Raw genomic sequence first — 19,280 nt, 5'->3', positions numbered from 1 at the left:
TTCCGGGCTCATGCACATGAACGTGTGCCACGCATTGGGGACAGCAAATTGCGTCCGTGTGGCCGGCACTGAAAGGTGCAGACTAATTCAACTTGAATGTGTGTACGACCTGTCCGCGCCACAAAGAAATAGAACATGTTTCGTGCCTCCACTCCGTATATTCCAGTTTGCAGTCCCATTGAAATGAATGGTTCCACATCTGTAATACGGCATGCAAATGGCCGGTGTCCATATATTGCAACCTGCTGTTTGCGGGCTGGAGTACAGGCACAGCCCGCACACTTTCATGTGTGTGAGCCCTAAGACTGTCCACATGACATTTTTGTCCCATATTTAAGGTACACACATAACCTATATGTTAAATTATTTTGCCATACGGTGCAATCTGTCATCATAGGGTTCAATTATAAAAAATAAAAATCTGTTAACCACCTTTTTGAAACTTATTCAAGATCACTTATTGTGTTTTTATCAAGACTTTGAATACCTGCTGAACACCTGTAAAAATTCATTCTTATTACCTACGAAGTGTTATTACTATTCATTTACTATTCTTCTTTTTTTATTCTTAGAGGCTATATCAGTCCATTATTCACAGTTTATTGAACGTAGGGTATATACTACACTAATACTAACTTAAATCTATTAATAGCTAATCACCAATACTAAGGATGGATTAACTAATACACTGTTACAACCCGTGACTATCAGAAGTATGCCATGGAATATAGTTGTGTTTTTTTTTAGGGGGTCATTCTGAATTGCTTCAATTTGCCTAATCGAACTGGCTTGTTTCAAACCTTATATTTTTTAAACATGTTTTTGGGTATGAACAGCCCCTTACTTTGTAGCCATAAGGCAGCTTCCTGTATGTTTCTTTTAATGTCTTTTCTCCTTTTAGACAGTGGTGTTGGTGCAGGAATAGATTCTTACTATGAATATTTACTGAAGGCCTACGTGCTACTTGGTGATGACAGTTATTTGGAGAGATTTAATACAGTAGGTGGAATAAAGATACGGACTGTTTAGAATGGTTTATCAAGTGTACTCAAAAGTAGAAATGAATGCGATCTATACGTACGATCTTTGTGCACGTAAGAAAATTCACCCCATCATCCCATGCTTCTTTATGACACTAGAAATGCAGTCCATGCCCCCTGTTCCTATAAATGTCTTCACAAACCACCTGACGCTTTCAACACAGGAAAAGATTTGTCTCAAAAATGTCTTGTTGGAGGGCGAACAGTTGAATCGGAGTCTGTAAATTTGGCAACCGTTTTCCAAAGGCTCACGTACAATTAAGGCCGAACGGCAGCTACAGGCATACAAGGGAAGGCTTTTAGTGCATAGAGAACAGAAAATGAGGAAAAAAAAGATATCCGTTTTTTGGTATGTAAATTATTACTTTGAACCAAAGTAATGACACTGCAGAAGACATTAGCTGTAGAGAGGTCATTACTAGTGATGAGCGAACTTCTGTTTTAAGTTCGGCGTCTAAAGTTCGGCTTCCGGTTAGCGGAGAATCCCGATATGGTTCCCGATATGGATTCCGACTTCCGTTGTGGTCCGTGGTAGCGGAATCAATAATGGCCAATTATTGATTCCGCTACCACGGACCACAACGGAAGTCGGAATCCATATCCGGATCCAGATCGGGATTCTCCGCTAATCCAAACCCGAACTTTAGACGCCGAACTTAAAACAGAAGTTCGCTCATCACTAGTCATTACATGTTAAACATAGGACAGTGCAATAGTAAATGGTCTACCTCTTGGGGTCCAGCGTTTGCTCCGCTCCCCAGACTCCAACGATGTCTCCTGTGTCGTACTGACTCATGCAGGCAGCTGTGGCACAGTTTCTTCTGTAATTGAGCCGAATGCCTCACAAAGTTTTGCCTAGCTACTGCCAAAACTGTCCTGCGGGTGAGTGGGCACCACTGGACCCCATTGACTTCTGACTGGAACAAGCACACACATTTTTAGCCAGCTTTTTATTCTTTTTTTAAATCACAAATTGAAGTGTAATAATGCAGCTATTTCCTATGTTCTGACTGTTCACACATAAATGTAACAATTAGATGCCAATCAGCAAAACCCCACCCCACCGCCTTGATATGGGATTAGGGATTCCTTTTATTTGATCAATTTAAGAAATGTGTGTGACTGCATCCATCGGGGGAAAAAAGATCTTTGCATTACAAAGACTCCTGTGTAGGTCGCTACATCCACCAGTGGATGCCATCTCACATGAATTGGTGAATCGGGAAGCTCTTGCTTTGGACAAGTGTGCTGCTTGCAACTTCTTTTCTAATGTTTTTCATTGAACTGCAGTACAATCCATGGTTACACATTTTCTAGACAAGTTTTTGATAGTTTGGAACCATTACTTCCAGTGACTGCATAATGCAATACGTACATTACCTGGCCTTATCCTATGCTGATGTTAGGGTATGCAGCACCTTCTTTGTTCTCCTTCCTGTTCTGAGGACATTTTTGATTCTGAACCATCTATTTACCATGCATATTCCCAGTCACAAAATCTTCTTATTCAATGTTGTTTTTAAGGGCCTTTTATGTCTGTATAGTTGATATTTGTGGTCTGTGGCATTTCATATCGATGCTTGGAGTTAATCCAGTGCTTGGAGTTAAAGGGGTTAAAAAATAAAATAAAAATAACCTGAAAGCCAAATAAGGTGTTAAAGTAAAAATACCATACTGTATATGCTTAGCTCCAGTGCCATTGTATAGGTCCTCCCATCTGAGTTTTGATTAGAGGCCGCACTGATGACTGTTGCAGCTGGTCACTGGCCTCGTCTTGTCCCGTACTGCTGAGGCCAGTGAAGTGTGTTGGGGTATATGCACAAAAGCTGCAGATTTATGTGTGAGAAAATGTGCATGAAATCAGCATAAAAACATGATAAAACACAAATCCATATTTTTTTATCTCTGATTTTGTGCATTTTTCATGCGCCTCTAAATCCATACCATATTGTGTACAGAAGTTGGGGCACATTTATTAAGACCAGTGTTTTAGACTCTGGTCTTAATAAGCCCTAATCTGGCTGTGGATCTGCCAAAATTGTGAAGAGGCGCAGGCCGCTCCATAACTTCGGCACATCCAGCGCCAGTTCTAAATATAAGACAGCCTCCTAGCTGTCTTACATTTAGACCTTTTTCTATGCCTAAAACAGGCGTGGAAAATGTTAAGTCAGACAAGCCTGCCGGCCCATCCCCTTCCCCACCCATACCACACCCACTTATTTAGACCTGGCATGACCGGGGCAAAGTCACAGATTGTGGTGCAACTAGCTGTTGTGCCGCCATCTGCGCCTGAAATTTCAGAATGATAAATGACCCCCATTGTGTATTTTACAAACCGCACTTAAATCTACTGGGGAAATCCACAATGCACAACCAGTTAATATGCTGCGCCATTTTATAAGCTGCACCACAAGTTAAATTCCACTCGCGCAAAATATGCAATTTAAAGAGGACCTTTCACCAGAATAAAACTTCTAAAGTAACTATACAGGCATGTAGAGCGGCGCCCAGGGACCCCCCTGCACGTACTGTTCTACCTGGGCGCCTCTCCGTTCTCCCTTTATTGCCTCCGGTATCTTCACAGTTAGGCTCCACCCAGGGGAACCTGCCGGTGCCTCATTCTCCCATGCTGCAGCGCTGGCCAATCACGGCGCTCAGCTCATAGCCTGAGGGAGCCTGAGCGCTGTGATTGGCCAGCGCTACAGCATGGGAGAATGAGCCGACGGCAGGTTCCCCTGGGTGGAGCCTTACTATGAAGATACCGGAGGCAATAATGGGAGAACGGAGCGGCGCCCAGGTATTACAGTAAGTGCAGGGGGGTCCCTGGGCGCCGCTCTACATGCCTGTATAGTTACTTTTGAAGTTTTATTCTGGTGAAAGGTCCTCTTTAAATGAGATCTGTAAAATCTTCTTAAATTTGCTGGTAATGTATTACACTGCAGATTAACTACATGAAAAACCACAGAAATTTGACCAAATTTTTGGAGTAAAACAAAGCCAATTTAGAGGCATGAACTTAAACTAGACAGTCTAAAGATGTGATAGATTTACCAGTCTAAGTTTGGTGCACAGACTGGAGTATATCTAGTGCAGGATTTATGATATGAAAAATTTGTAAAGGTCATAAATGAGTTTAATTTTAAGACTGGGGTTCATTTTCATAGACCCTGTCAAACTTTCTAATATTAGTAACATTGTATTAACGCTGTTAACCCACTCTCTCAATGTTTAGCATTATGATGCCATTATGCGGTATATAAGTCAGCCACCACTTCTACTTGATGTTCACATACATAAACCGATGCTTACAGCTCGAACATGGATGGATTCCCTACTTGCATTTTTCCCTGGTCTTCAGGTATGTATTGAGACATAAATCAGCCACTGCGTTAATTCCATAACCCCTCCTGAGAGTTCCAGTAATTTGTGTGGTTATTTAGGCTACTTTCACACTAGCGTTCGGGTGTCCACTTGTGAGCTCCGTTTGAAGGGGCTTACAAGCGGACCCGAACGCTTCCGTCCAGCACTAATGCATTCTGAGTGGACGCGGAAGCGCGGACAAGAATAGGACAGGTTATATTTTTTTTAGCGGGGCCACGGAACGGAGCAACGGATGTAGGGCTGCAACAATTAATCAAAGTTATCGATAATATTCGATAACCTGATTCGTTGTCAATGAATCCCGTTATCGAATAATCGGCCGATTCGTTGCTATGCGGGGCGGGAGCGGGCGGTCAGGGTCCTTAACCAGCGGTAACTTTTACTTCAACTTTAAATCAGCACATCTTTACTAACTTACAATGAAGCTCCAGTAACAGGCAGAGCGGGCGGCGGCGTTACCTCACTTACTCGCGCGCCGCGCCTGCTTCATTCATAAAGTGGGCGGAGCAGGCGCGTCACCTGCCTGTTACTGGAGCTTCATTGTATTTGTAAGGTAATAAAGATCATAGAGCTGATTTAAAGTTCAATTAAAAGTTACTGCCAGTTAAGGAATAGTCTGAATGCTGATGTGGCCGGTGTATTGGGAGATCTGTGGATGGCACTGCTATGGGGAGGGGAATATGTGCACTGCTATGGGGAGGGGGATCTGTGGATGGCACTGCTATGAGGAGGGGGATCTGTGGATGGCACTGTTATGGGGAGGGGGATCTGTGGATGGCACATATAGCATACAATGCAATATAGTGTCATCCATAGATCCCCCCCATAGCAGTGTCATCCACTGATCCCCCTCCCCATAACAGTGCCATCCACAGATTCCCCCCTCCCCATAACAGTGCCATCCACAGATTCCCCCCCTCCCCATAACAGTGCCATCCACAGATTCCCCCCTCCCCATAACAGTGCCATCCACAGATTCCCCCCCCTCCCCATAACAGTGCCATCCACAGATGCCCCTCCATAACTTGTCTTTTTTTACATTGTAATGCAAAATTTTAAAAATTATTTAACTCCTAAATTCGTTTTAATATGGCATTTGAACATAATTTTTCAAGTAAAATCATATAAACCCCCTTTTTTTTTTTTTTTTTTCATTTTGGTGTTTTTTCCCCGATTAATCGATTTTAAATTATCGACAACTAATCGATTATTCAAATAATCGTTAGCTGCAACCCTAAACGAATGCAAACAGCATACAGAGTGCTGTCCGCATCTTTTGTGGCCCCATTGAAGTTAGTGGGTCCACATCCGAGCCGCCTGCCGTGTGCATGAGGTCTTAGCTGAATATGGATCCGGTATTGATTTATTTATTTGGCATTTTTAAAGGTCTGCGCATGCACAGACTGGAAAACCAGCAAAAGTGATCCGGAACACTTAATGCCGAACCCTGGCTGGAGAGAAAACTGCAGCATGCTGTGGTATTTTCTCCTGCCAAAAAACGTAAGCGGGACTGAACTGATGCATCCTGATGCATATTGAATGGAATGCTCTCCATTCAGAATGCATTAGGATAAAACTGATCAGTTTTTTTCCGATATTGAGCTCCTGTGACGGAAATCAACACCGGAAAAGAAAAACGCTAGTGTGAAAGCTAGTAGTACACTACCATTTAAAGCAGCATTTATTTATTTTTTTCTTGTCCAGTTAAATCCCTTCATGCTAGTAACAGGCCAGGTCCCATTGTAGTGCTCCTGTCCCCACTGGTTGCCATTAACTCTGGCATGCTGTTCATGCTGTTCCTCTGCCAGAACAGCCTGTTGGGAGATTTTAACACTAGTGTGAAACTAGCCTAACTAGAAAATGTGTATATATATAATTTTTTTTATTTTATTATTTTTTGTATATAGATTACAATGTGTTTACCTTTTGTAGATCAATGGCTCAGGATTTTGAAGTGCATACTTTAGGATAAATACAGTAGTCCACTTGAAATAACTATGGTCCATACATTTTTACAGATCAGTTTATTAACTCCTGCATTTTCCTAGTGTTTGCATAACTTCTTAAGTTATTCTGTTTCTTTAAACTCAATCATGTTTTAGTTGTAATGCTTTGATTGTATATGTTTTTAGGTCTTGAAAGGAGACATAAGGCCTGCTATAGAAACCCATGAAATGTTATATCAAGTCCTAAAAAAGCATAATTTCCTACCAGAGGTAAGATAATGTTTGTACTAGGGCTGCAGCTATCAATTATTTTAGTAATCAAGTATTCTATCGATTTAATCCGAGTCCTCTAATAAGAAAAAACTAATTAAGAGAACATTTCCCCCCATTGCCATCAGCCCCTCATGTCTTCAGTCCTTTGTACTATCAGTCCTCTGTGCCATCAGCCCCTCCATGCCATCATGTTCCCCGGTGCCATTAGCCCCTCCATGCCATCATGTCCCCCAGTGCCATCAGCCCTCCATGCCATCATGTCCCCCAGTTATGTACAAATTGACAGCACTCTGAATTTAAAGGTGAAGTAATGAATGGTTTTTATTTAGCCGGACATAGATTTTGGCAACATTGCGGGCTATTTGTAGCTTTTCATCGGGTCTAGCTAGTCGGAACAGACGTGTAGATACCGACGCCAGCGTCCACACGTCTTTTCCGACTAGGACAGCTCCAGCATCCACACGTCTGTTCCGACTAGCTAGGCCTACAAATAGCCGAAACGTTGCCTAAATTTATGTCCGGCTGAATAAAAATCACTGATTACTTCACCTTCAATTTCGGAGTGCTGTCAATTTTCATATAAATGAATGAAATTGTTCCTGAGGTGGAGCTGGGAACTAAATTAGACAAGCACCCAGGAAAAGCCAGTGAATGAATGAGTGCTGTGATCATTTGAATTGTATTATCATGTCCCCCAGTGCCATCAGACCTCTATGCCATCATGTCCCTCAGTGCCATCAGCTCCTGCATGCCATCATGTCCCCCAGTGCCATCAGCCCCTGCATGCCATCATGTCCCGCAGTGCCATCAGCCCCTCTCCTCTATAATACTTACCTTTCCTGGTAGGGTGTGTGGCTGGCCGATATGGAGTCCGCAGGAGAAGGACCTCAGCGTCTTCTTCCTCCCAACATGCCCTGGGACCTGACGTCACAGAGCATCAGGCAGCACGTGCTCTGTGGTCACATGACCAAACGAATCCTCGATGCAGGAAAACTGCATCTAGGATATTTTAGTGTTGATTACACCGAGTAATCGTTGCAGCCCTAGTTTGTACATTTGTCATTGTTAAGATCCGTCAATCAGTTTTCCAGCAGAATAGAGCCATAGCATAGGGCTACATGGTGACATGCCACTGAAGTTTCCTTAGGAAATAAATTAATTTTATAATTTGTGTGACGTTCTTCACTGTCTGATCACACCAAAGATACAGCTGACTGCATCTTTGTGGCTTTCCTGTTACACATGGAAAAAGGCAATCATTATTTGGAGGCACGGGCAGCGAGCAGAACCAGGCTGATCTCTGACGCACGTGGTGGGCTTTGTTAGGTCAGTACTTTTAAAGTACTGAATGCCATGACAGCAGTGACAGACTGCTGAGATCAATGGGTCTGTCGCTACTCTGCTGACCTCTGTGAGGGAAATGTGGTGCAGCTGACAGGTTCCCTTTAAGGCCACTTTCCCTGGATTTGTTGTAGATCAGGGGCCAGCAACCTCCGGCACTCCAGCTGTTGTGAAACTACAACTCCCAGCATGCTCCATTCACTTCTATGGAAGTTCTGAGAACAGCCAAACAAGTGTGTATGCTGGGAGTCCTAGTTCACCACGCCTGGAATGCTGAAGGTTGCTGATCCCTGTTGTAGACTTTTAGAACAAATTCCTCACACTTATGTGCAGGGCTACAGATCCACAGCATTCCCAGTATGTCACACATAGTATGAATCTGTGTATGACACAGCAAATATCAAATGTCCGCTGCATCTAAACTCACTAGAAGTTTTTGGTTTATTAGAAATTGCTTCTTGAAGTTTGTAGTAAGTAGAGTTCTGCTTTTACACCCCCCGTTTTTTTTTTTCTTCCTGTTTTTGTTTTTTTAAGTGTGTGTATCTGATGTGTGTGTGTGTGTGTGTGTATATGTGTATATATATATATATATATATATATATATATATATATATATATATATATATATATATATATTTTTTTTTTTATTATTATTTTTTATTTCAGATGCTATTGTGGACCTTGTCGTTACAATGTTTTCTGTTTTCATGTATAATGTGGATTTAATATCACATATAACTTTGTTTTTCTTTATATCTGCAATAAAAATGAGATACTAGATGACTATGCTGTATCAACTAAATGCATAGTAATATATATATATGTATACATGTTTCAGGCCTTCACAACTGATTTCAGAGTACACTGGGCCCAGCATCCATTAAGACCAGAGTTTGCAGAGAGCACATACTTCTTGTATAAGGTCAGAACTCTTACTATATGGTGTTAAAGGGGTTGTCTGAGTGTTTAATTCTGATGACCTATCCTCAGAGTCAGTCATCAGTATGACTCCTGTTTGTAGAGGCTGTGACATTCCTATGAGTGCAGCGGCTTCTTCGCATCGTGCAAAGCCCAGCGCCATCCTTTACATATCGGCTGTGCTTGGTATTGCAGCCCAGGCTAATTCACTTGAATGCGACTGAGCTGCACTTAGGCAATGTGACCAATGAGCATGATGTCACTGGCCTAGGAAGAGCCCTTGGCATTCACCGGAGCCGTGCTGATCAGATATTGATGACCTATTCTAAGGATGGGTCATCAGTATAAAACAGTCGGAAAACCCCTTTTTAAGCATTTTTAAAATTTTATATATGGATTACTTTCAGTGTAGAATTGTCTATAATAATTTTCTTTAACTAAACTATTAAAGGCAACTGGTGATCCCTATTACCTAGAAGTGGGAAAAACAATCATTGAAAATTTGAACAAATATGCACGTGTCCCATGTGGATTTGCAGCTGTTAAAGATGTGCGAACTGGAAGTCATGAAGACAGGTATGGGTTTCTTCTATATGACATAATAACTATTTTGTTAAATTCTTTAAAGGGGTTGTTTCTATCAGGATACAGTCCAGAGCAGGGCCCAGATGAAGACCAGGGAGGATGAGTAGAGTCACGCCAGCGCTTCCCTCACCGCTCCCCGCCCCTCCATTAATGGAAGTTGTTATTAGCATTCAGACTATAAAATGCACTGCTACTTTTCCCCACTTGTAGGGTGGGGGGGGGGGGGGTGTCTTATAGTCCAAATTTGTATTGGTTTGGACAACGTTACATGTAAATTTTAAATGTACCTATCATTCAAGGTAATTTTTCAGTATACTCAACCATGCTTGCTATGATGGTCTCCTGACTTTTACCCAGTCCCCAATATATATTTCTGTGCTGAACTGTAGAGAAATGGCCTTAATACTCAACAAGCAATGACGTTCAGGGAGTCTCCGTCTACTTGAAATGTGCTAATGCATGCATTCTGGATTCTACTCTATACTGTTTACTGTACTTTTTTTGTTTTTGTGTTTTTTTTAGGATGGACTCCTTTTTCTTGGCAGAGATGTTTAAATACTTGTACTTGCTATTTTCTGAGAGGGAAGACCTTATCTTTGATATTGAGGATTACATTTTTACTACAGAAGCTCATCTTTTACCACTTTGGTTATCAACAGCAAATCACACACAAGTGCGGAAAAACAAGGTATTTAACTTTTTATTTTTATTTTAAACCTTCATCATTTAAACTTATCATTTCCCTGCAGCAGCCTCTGCAGATGAGATGAAATATTACATAAATTTTAGTGTAGAATTACATGGTGGCCATTCTGATGTGGCTCCCCTGGCTTTCTGTTCTGGGTCATAGATGTGAAATCTCAAGAGCAAGAGAAGTTCCTCTTTGATGTTCATATGCCGTAACAGAGCATATGGATGCAGATTGCCCTCATCAGCCAACCCCTTTAAAATACATGTTTATGTTAGGACACTGTTTACATACAGATATAAAAAGATTACCTTGACTGCAGTATGTATGTTCAGATCCTGAGTTATAGTCTTTATTACAGCAGTGTTTTCCATTGCAGGAAGTGTAGACCTTCTACCAAAGCTTCCTGCAATATGGAAGGATAGTTAAGAGGGTGCCTCAATTGACCCAAGACATGTCATCAATGTCCGATCAATGGAATTCCCACCAACATACCCAGTAGAACCAAGTGGCAGCAGCATTTGAAAAGTGCAGATTGGCTCTCTGTTTTTTTTTTTTTTTTGTTTGTTTGTTTCCATTTTAAAGGGGTTGTCCCGGACCATCAGCTGTTTGAAGAGATCGCAGTGCTCTTATGAGCTGTGCCTTTTCAGGCATGGCTTAACAGGCAGGCTCCTGTGGCAGGCCTGGGGGATTCGTCACAAGGCCCCAGGCTTCCATAGCAACTGATCAAAGCCCTGCAATTTCGTCATGGGGGCTCAGATAGGTTGGCAGAGGGAGCCCCTCGCTCTTTTTAACCATCCAGATGCCACAGTCTCTTATGAGCTTGGCATCTGAGGGATTAAATGACCAGAATTGGTGTTTTCTCTGATCCCAGTCATTGTGGGCAGGTATCGGCTATATTACACAGCGTGCACCCACCACATATGGAGTGGGATAAGCTTGTGAGCCTGCTCCATGCATACCCCATGCACAGCTGATGTACATTTACGTCCGGGGGTTAAAGAGGTTAATATTGCATAGTTATATGCATTTTATATGTGTGAATATTTACTAATGCTGCTTAAGATTTAGACAGTGGAACTTTAGATTAAACAGTCTAAACATGCACCAGACTTATCTCAGCGGGCGATGCTGGATGATAACGTTTGCACACCTCCATACTGTTTACTATACATTTTTAACATCTATTAGATGGTATGCTTTTCACCAAAATGGTGCTCAATTTTGGTGTATGGTGTTGCATCTTGGGCACGCCCTATTTCCTCTCTGTCTCAAAGCCACAACCCCTTGTCAAGAGCAGCGAAAGAAATATCTAAGAACCTAAGCCTGACTTCTGGCGCCATTTCCGTAGTAATTTTGGCCCAATGTAGTTCTGCAAATTTGAATTCCCCAGTATTGGTTATTTTCTTTTTCTTTTTTTTTTTTGTCTTGATGGCAACAAAAATGAAACTTGATATGTGTGAGCATGTTCTATTTGCCAACCTAAAGCGGTATTCCAGCCACATAAAACATTTATCACTTTTTTACACCTCCCCACTACAAGAAGAAGTTTGGATAGAGCTGCTTTTGAGTGTGCATGCTACTGCTCAATTCAGACTATTTTTTTTATTTTTTTTTGTAGAGTACTCCTTTATGCCTTAAAGCAAGTTCAGAATGCACAATTAAAGTATATAATAAATTACTTGACCCTACAGACTGTTCATTTGACATTTTCATAGTGCTGCAAGTTGGTCTGGCAGACAATGCAGTGAATCGGCCAGACAGAAGCTACGATGTACAGCAGTTTTCGTCTGGCTGATTCTTGGCATGTTTGATGGGTAGTGACCAGATCTCTATCGGACACCATTATAGTCAATGGGGTTCAGCGGGAAGGCGGTAGTATCTGGCAATGCCGGATCTGGAGAACTCCGGGAGGCAGTTCTATGTGCAACAGCCTGCCGAAGTTCTCTGTGGCAGATGTAAAACTAGCTTTATGGTTATACTCGGCAGTATGATTTGTTCCTTTCTAATACCGTGTGTTTGCTTCCAGACTACCCAGTACACAGAGCTTGATGACAGCAACTTTGATTGGTCCTGTCCAAATACTCAAATTCTCTTCCGCAATGACCCCTTGTATGCTCAGAGTATCAGGGAACCCTTTAAAAATGTGGTTGATAAGAATTGTCCTCGTAGTACTTCAAGAATGTAAGTGTGTATATCTATGTCTATAGGTCTATCTCATTGTGTGTAATTTTTCTATTTTGTCTGTTTTACAATGGATTCCAGCAGATCCACTTTATAATGAGCCTGTCAAGTTTCCAGTTTATATTTCACCAGGTAGCATTTTATAGCAGACAACGCAGTTCTTCCGCTGTTCTCGGATGGTCCCTTGATTTCTTCTGTTACTGTTGTGTCTTTGTTATGTTAATGCATTAAACCTCTCACAATATCAGTGCCTTTATCTGTAACTAAAAAGGCTGGGCCCCACAGCAAATTTTTAAACAGGCCTGACCCTGAGCTACTTCCTCATGACCCCCTGTCCTGCAGCTAGTCAAAACCACCCAGGCTCTCCATACAACCCCCCACCAATCTAGTTATGTAAAATGCTTACAAGCTCTGGACAGGAGGGATAGTTTACTACACAGTATTCTACCCAGGCCCTGTGTGCGCCTTAGTGCCCCCTTCGCAGTAGTTTTACACCCTTAGTGCCCCCACAAACATAATGCCCACATACAGCAGTGCTCCCCCCTTAATTGAGGATTCTGTGTCTGTCATCCATTATGGCCCAGGCCTCTCCTGCCAGTATACACACACAGTGGTCTGACGACCAGGTCCTGCTATGACAGTAGTTCTGCCCCTAACGGCAGTGGTAACCCATATAAAGAGATTTTTAAATGCTACATTTTTGGCTTATATTTAATCGCTTATTGTGTCATTGTGCCTGAAACCTTTTTGTAAGTGAAGTAAATGGAATATCCTTGGTCTGAAAGCTCAAGAAAGCATTTATTTCTTTTGAAGGCTAGTCTGTGCATAACCCAGTAGTCAGAGAATACGTACAAGTCTTTAGTTGGCAGCCTTAGGGTAAGTCCACAGGAGAGGCAATTTGCTGTGTAAAAATCTGCCCATGTGCCTGCAGCAAAATCTGCACATAATATTTTTGCCCATTTTGCTACAGATTTGCCAAGGATTTCATCCTGTGAATTGCTAAGGGGGAAGTCTGCAGCACAAATTTAAGCTGCTGATATTTTTAGTAGTGTGTGTATATTTCCTAAAATCTCATCCACCTTGTTGGTACTGTAATATACAGTGAATTTACTGCACGCTAATCCAAGATGGCAAACCCACAGTATATCCATCCCTTGTGGACATGCCCTTAAAGAGAATTTCTCGCCAGACCCAACTTCAGACATTTAAGCTCTCCTGAGGAACAGCAACCTAACTTAAAGGGAACCTGTAATCAACGTTATGCTGACCGTACTGAGGGCAGCATAAACTAGTAACGGAAATGCTGATTTCAGCGGTGTGTCACACAGCAGCTAAAGGTAAGTGGTTGCTGAGAACCAGCATCATAATCATTGAAAAGAGTCAAATCTCCCTGAGAGGAGTCGTGGTTATTCATGATCTCCTGCACTCCCCGCCCATCTGCTGATGACTGACAGGCTGCAATGATTGTGATACTGCTTCAAGGCAACCGCTTACTTTTAGCTGATGTGTGACACAACCCTCAAATCAGCACTTCTGTCACTATTATGTGCTGCCCTCAGTACGGTCAGCATAACGTTGATGACAGGTTCCCTTTAATTTTCAGGATGCTAATAGTCCACCTCCAATGGCTTTTCATGGGACCAAGTGATTTGGATTTATATGCATTGTTTACCCATGTAATGGGTTATGAGGATCACAAAACTAATGTGGAATTTATTTTATTAGAGATGAGCTCTCTAGCAATGGGAACCGACCACCATTACGTGCTAGGGATTTTATGGCAAGTAATCAAGAACATTTGGATATCCTAAAAAAGATGGGTGTTAGCCTGATTCATCTAAAAGATGGAAGAGTTCAGCTTGTCCAACATGCCAATCAAGTAAGAGCACACTTTATAAAAGGAATTAATGTGTTTGATTAGGATTTGATAAATTACGTTTGAGTATATACAAGAGTAATAATTTGATTTTGAAAAGATACAACATTTTATTTTTATTTTTGAGAACATCTCTGGGGTGGCCATATTGGAGATACATTTCCTTTTATTGTTTGTGGAATTGTTAATGGAAGTCGGTTGAGATATATTGTAGATTATTACAGTTTCCAGGAAGAGGTTTTCATGCGACAAAGCTGGCAGACCCCATTATACTGAACGGGATCCGCCTGGTGCCGCCGCTGTCCGATATATATGAAAGTCAGCATTCCAGTATTCTGTTCATATGCCAGAGCAGAGTACCAGAATTAAACGATGCAGTGAACTTAGGCTACTTTCACACTGGCGTTTCTGGGTCCGCTTGTGAGATCCGTTTCAGGGCTCTCGCAAGCGGCCCAAAATGGATCAGTTTAGCCCCAATGGATAATGATCCGTTCAGAATACATCAGTTTGCCTCCGTTCAGCCTCCATTCCGCTCTGGAGGCGGACACCAAAAACGCTGCTTGCAGCGTCTTGGTGTCCGCCTGACGATGCGGAGCCAAACGGATCGGTCCTGACTTACAATGTAGGTCAATGGAGATGGATCAGTTTTCACTGACACAATATGGTGCAATTGAAAACAGACTTTCAATGTAAGTCAAAATGGATCCTTTTGCATTGTCATGCAGACAGATCTGCACCTAACGCAGGTGAGAAAGTAGCCTTAGGCCTCATGCAGACGACCGTATTTTGTTTCCGTGTCTAATCCGTTTTTTTTTTTTTTAGGTTAGGATGTGGACCCATTCATTTCAATGGGTCCACAAAAAAATCAGCATGTCCGTTCTGTTGCTCCGCAAAAAAAGTAGTGCATGTCCTATTTTTTTCTAGTTTGCGGACAAGGATAGGCATTATTACAATGGATCCGCAAAAAAAAGGATGCCATATGGAACGTCACCCTTTGTTTTTTTTTGCTGATCCGCAATTTGCGGACCGCAAAACACATACGGTCGTGTGCATGTAGCCTAGCTACATGCACACGACCATATGTGTTTTGCGGTCTGCAAAAAAAACGGATGACGTTCAGTATGGCATCGTTTTTTTTTTGTTTTTGTTTTTTTTTGCGCGGATCCATTGTAATAATGCCTATCCTTGTCCGCAAACTAGAAAAAAATAGGACATGCACTATTTTTTTTTTTGCGGAGCAACTGAACAGACATACTGATGCTGACAGCACACAATGTACTGTCCGCGTTTTTTGCGGACCCATTGAAATGAATGGGTCCGCATCCTATCCGCAAAAAAAAAATGAACGGACACGGAAACAAAATTCGGTCGTGTGCATGAGGCCTTAGTCTAACAAAAAAAAAGCAATTTAGGTCTCGTCATCAGCCATAGTATAACGGTGTCTAAAAAACACATACAGCTTATACACAAAAGAGCAGAGTTGTGGAGTGATAGAGGGACAGTTATAAATAACAGAATGAGCGTTAGTTGGGAGACCTGGAGCCCCCACTATCTCTGAAGCAGATTCTTTTGATCTTGTAACAACAACCTAAATCATGTCCCTAGTTCAGGAATTTATTTTCCCAAATTCTTCTTGGAATTCTAAGTTGCCTTTTTAATATGACTGCTTTCATGTTTTTCATTGGCCGCAGGAAAATTTCTCTTTCGTTAAGGCCTCATGCACTTGACTGTATCTCAAATCCGCATCCGATCTGCCTTTTTTGAGGATCACTCACTGACTTATTCATTTCTACGTGTCCACAAAAAATGGACAGCATGCGTATGTGCTGCACCGGAGCTCCGCCCCGTCCCCATTATAGTCAATGGGGACGGAGCAGCGGCACGGCGAAATAGCCGCAGGATGGATCCGACATGGTGAACAGCCTGTCGGATCCGTCCTGCCGCAAGTGTGAAAGTACCCTTAGGTATGTGGGCCTATCAATAGGTTTCGATGCAGAGATGTCTGCACTGAGCAGTTTTGGAGTTTTATGAATGTGTCTAGAATATTGATTTCTTTATTTAAATAATTACATGGAATTTTAGAAGTTCATGTTCAGAGTCAGTCCCGATGATTAGATTATCGTCCATGAAATGAAAGTAGGGCAACGGTTTGATAGAAAGTCACTTTCCAGATTTGCCATAAAAGGTTTGGCATATTGCAGTGCCACTTTGCTGCCCTGCCCATGGTGGTTCCAATATATTTCTTTGCCAAAAGGGAAATAATTGTGAGAATAAATTTAGCGAGTTGCAGCACAATCTCGCAGAAATCCCTTCAGCCTTTGGCTACACTTGGCTTCTGCCAGTGCCTTCCTCATTACTGCCCTAGTGCACTCTCATCTCTGTTTGCTAGTAATGCTCCAGGGCCTCTACCTTTCAGCCTCCGATAATTTTTTGCTTTTACTGAACAAGGGTCTGAAAGCCTTTTTTAAGGATTTTCCTGATTCCACTCTTGCCTGATTTGTGAAGCGCATTACCTTATGCTCCAACACCTCCTAGTATACATCCTGGAATAATAGTCCTGACTAATCCAGTCACGTTACAAGAACTAAATAATATGTTCCACAGTGGGCACCAGGGCTCTAGTTGCAAATTCTCTACTGGCAGTGTGTTATTCATAAGTTGCCCCTATATATTAGTGTTTTTAAAATTCCTTATTATAATTTATATGTGCAGAGGCGTGCGATGCCCTTAACCTCACTGCATAAATTAAATGGGCAGCAAATCCAGGGACCAGTCCATTAGTCCGTTAATTTATGTGGTGTGGTTGGAAAGGGCTAGTGTCGTGCATGGTGTTTGTTCAGGCATATTGCACTCTTGCAGCTCTGGGCATGATACCAACTCTGGATGAGTTTAAATAGGTAATACCATGCTATGGTATTTATAAAGTTACTCACTCACCTTTTTGTGTCGTATATGCCATGGCATTTATAAAGTTACTCACCTTTTTGTGTAGTATATGTCTGTATATACATCTTCAATTATGTTCCTACAATTTTTATTGTATTTTCCATCTAGATAATTAAGATCTGGACATATCAGATTTTTTTTTTCATAATGCTCTGTTAACTTTGTTGAATTATTTTGTAACACTACATAGTGCGACCAGATGAGTGACTAGTAGTTTCTTGCAGGCTGCAAGCTCTATAGATGCAGAAGATGGTTTACGTTTTATGCAAGAGATGATTGAACTTTCCAGCCAGCAACAGAAGGAACAGCAGCTTCCTCCACGGGCAGTACAGATAGTGTCTCATCCTTTTTACGGGAGAGTGGTATTGACTGCAGGGCCGGCGCAGTTTGGAATGGATCTATCAAAGAATGTTGCAGGGGTGAGTATTAACAGACCACAGCGAATGCAGGTGCAGCCTGGAGAGCAAGTGGTGGTAGAAACTAGGGAGAACTAAAAAATGCACGCATTTACAGTATGTGCAAAAGAAGACGTCATTTTGTTAATGTAACCACATAAAAAAAAAAAATCATATAAAATAAAAAAATGTATAATATAATTAGGCAGGGTAGCCCATGATATGGGTACGGCCAAATTAATCTGAATGAGCAAGTATGCCCTGAACTGATTCTTGAAGTAAGATTTTTTAAAAAACGCCAATATACCAAAAGAAGGTTAATTTGAGGATAAACTCATCTGCCAAGAACTGCAGGGAAAGAAGTCTGAACAACTAAAAATGAAAAATGTAAATGGTCTGTTACCTCCTTAATGACTGGGCCGGAAAGGACCTTGAAGGAGTTGTCCAGTTTTGATGATATTGATGACCTAACATTAAGATAGGTCATCAATATCAAATCAGTGGGCATCTGACTCCCTGCATCCTCACTGATCAGCTTTTTGGAGGGGCTGCAGTGCTTATCTGATCACTGCGTTGCCTTCAATGTTTGCTTTTTTGCAGTGGGGCAGTGTAATTACAACTTTCTCGCCCTGGAATAGGATTAACAGCTGTAATTGCACTACAAGATAGAGGGCATGCAGGTAAAAATTGAAGAGGACGTTTCGCTGCATTCGCATGAGCTCCATGGCCTGTTCAAACAGCTATTTGGCGTGTTGCCAGGAGTCATACCCCCTTCAGTCTGATATTGATGACTTATCCTGCGCATAAGTCATCATTATCATGAAACCAAACAACCCCTTTAACGATGAGCAAGATTTTTCAGTTTTTACCTCTGCATTTAAACAGCCATAACTTAAAAAAAAATAAAAAATTTATTGTTGTGGCTGTGGGGGATATTTCTTTCTGTGGTTTTCAGCTGTACATATAAATCATGCAATTATTTTTGCTGCATAAATATTGGAAAAAAGCTCTGTTTTTGTTTTTTTGTGCTGCTCAATAAAACCAATAAATGATTTTTTTCTATTTATTGTGTTCGTGAGGATAACAAATATGTGTAGTACTTTTTTTATTGGGAGTACAGTAACATTTTATAGTAAAAATGGCATTAGTTTTTTTAATGGGATTACTATTTTATAACTTTATTTCAGACTTATAATGTACTAGCATACATATTTATCCCAATACATCATGCTCTTTTTCACTATGCTACAGGGTGCTGTTAGGCAAACGTCAGGTCCTCTGGACTGACTGCACGTGGTTCGCCCAGTTGGCGACCTGACCGTAGGGAGAATTCCTACTTGATCATGCTATGGTATGGACTGCATCGATAAAAGGCTTAACAACAAGGATTACCTCTGACCCTAGCTATGAAGCAGTATCCCACGTTAAGAACTGGGTCTCCCAAAAAATAAATAACAATTAATTAAATATACGTGTAGCAGGTATGCAGTGAATCTGGGTGTATTATGATAATGTCTAGTAAAAGGATAATTACTCTTTACAGTCCCACTATGACTTGTGGGGTAATAGTTCCACTGTACTTAAAATACCTGTATGGCAACTGTCATATGTCACTGAAAGATGGGGTTGAATTAATGTATTGTAGATGTCACAGATTACCATGTGAATGCTGATGAGTCAAATAGCTAGTGCGGCTAGTGACATTCC

At 41.5% G+C, this 19,280-nt stretch overlaps 1 protein-coding gene across 1 annotated transcript in view; it reads left to right on the top strand.

Annotated features, from left to right (window-relative positions):
- The window catches only part of EDEM3 (ER degradation enhancing alpha-mannosidase like protein 3), a 104,114-nt gene that overhangs the window by 58,012 nt on the left and 26,822 nt on the right, over positions 1-19,280 (top strand). The window contains exons 9-17 of the mRNA XM_044300523.1: positions 902-999; positions 4,273-4,398; positions 6,554-6,637; positions 8,820-8,903; positions 9,351-9,475; positions 10,007-10,172; positions 12,202-12,356; positions 14,082-14,235; positions 17,403-17,597. Coding sequence (XP_044156458.1) covers positions 902-999; positions 4,273-4,398; positions 6,554-6,637; positions 8,820-8,903; positions 9,351-9,475; positions 10,007-10,172; positions 12,202-12,356; positions 14,082-14,235; positions 17,403-17,597 — 1,187 coding nt within the window. The remainder of the gene's footprint in view (positions 1-901; positions 1,000-4,272; positions 4,399-6,553; positions 6,638-8,819; positions 8,904-9,350; positions 9,476-10,006; positions 10,173-12,201; positions 12,357-14,081; positions 14,236-17,402; positions 17,598-19,280) is intronic.

The sequence above is a fragment of the Bufo gargarizans genome, chromosome 7 (assembly GCF_014858855.1).
Source record: "Bufo gargarizans isolate SCDJY-AF-19 chromosome 7, ASM1485885v1, whole genome shotgun sequence".
NCBI lineage: Eukaryota > Metazoa > Chordata > Amphibia > Anura > Bufonidae > Bufo > Bufo gargarizans.
This window is presented reverse-complemented; position numbering and strand designations above follow the sequence as displayed.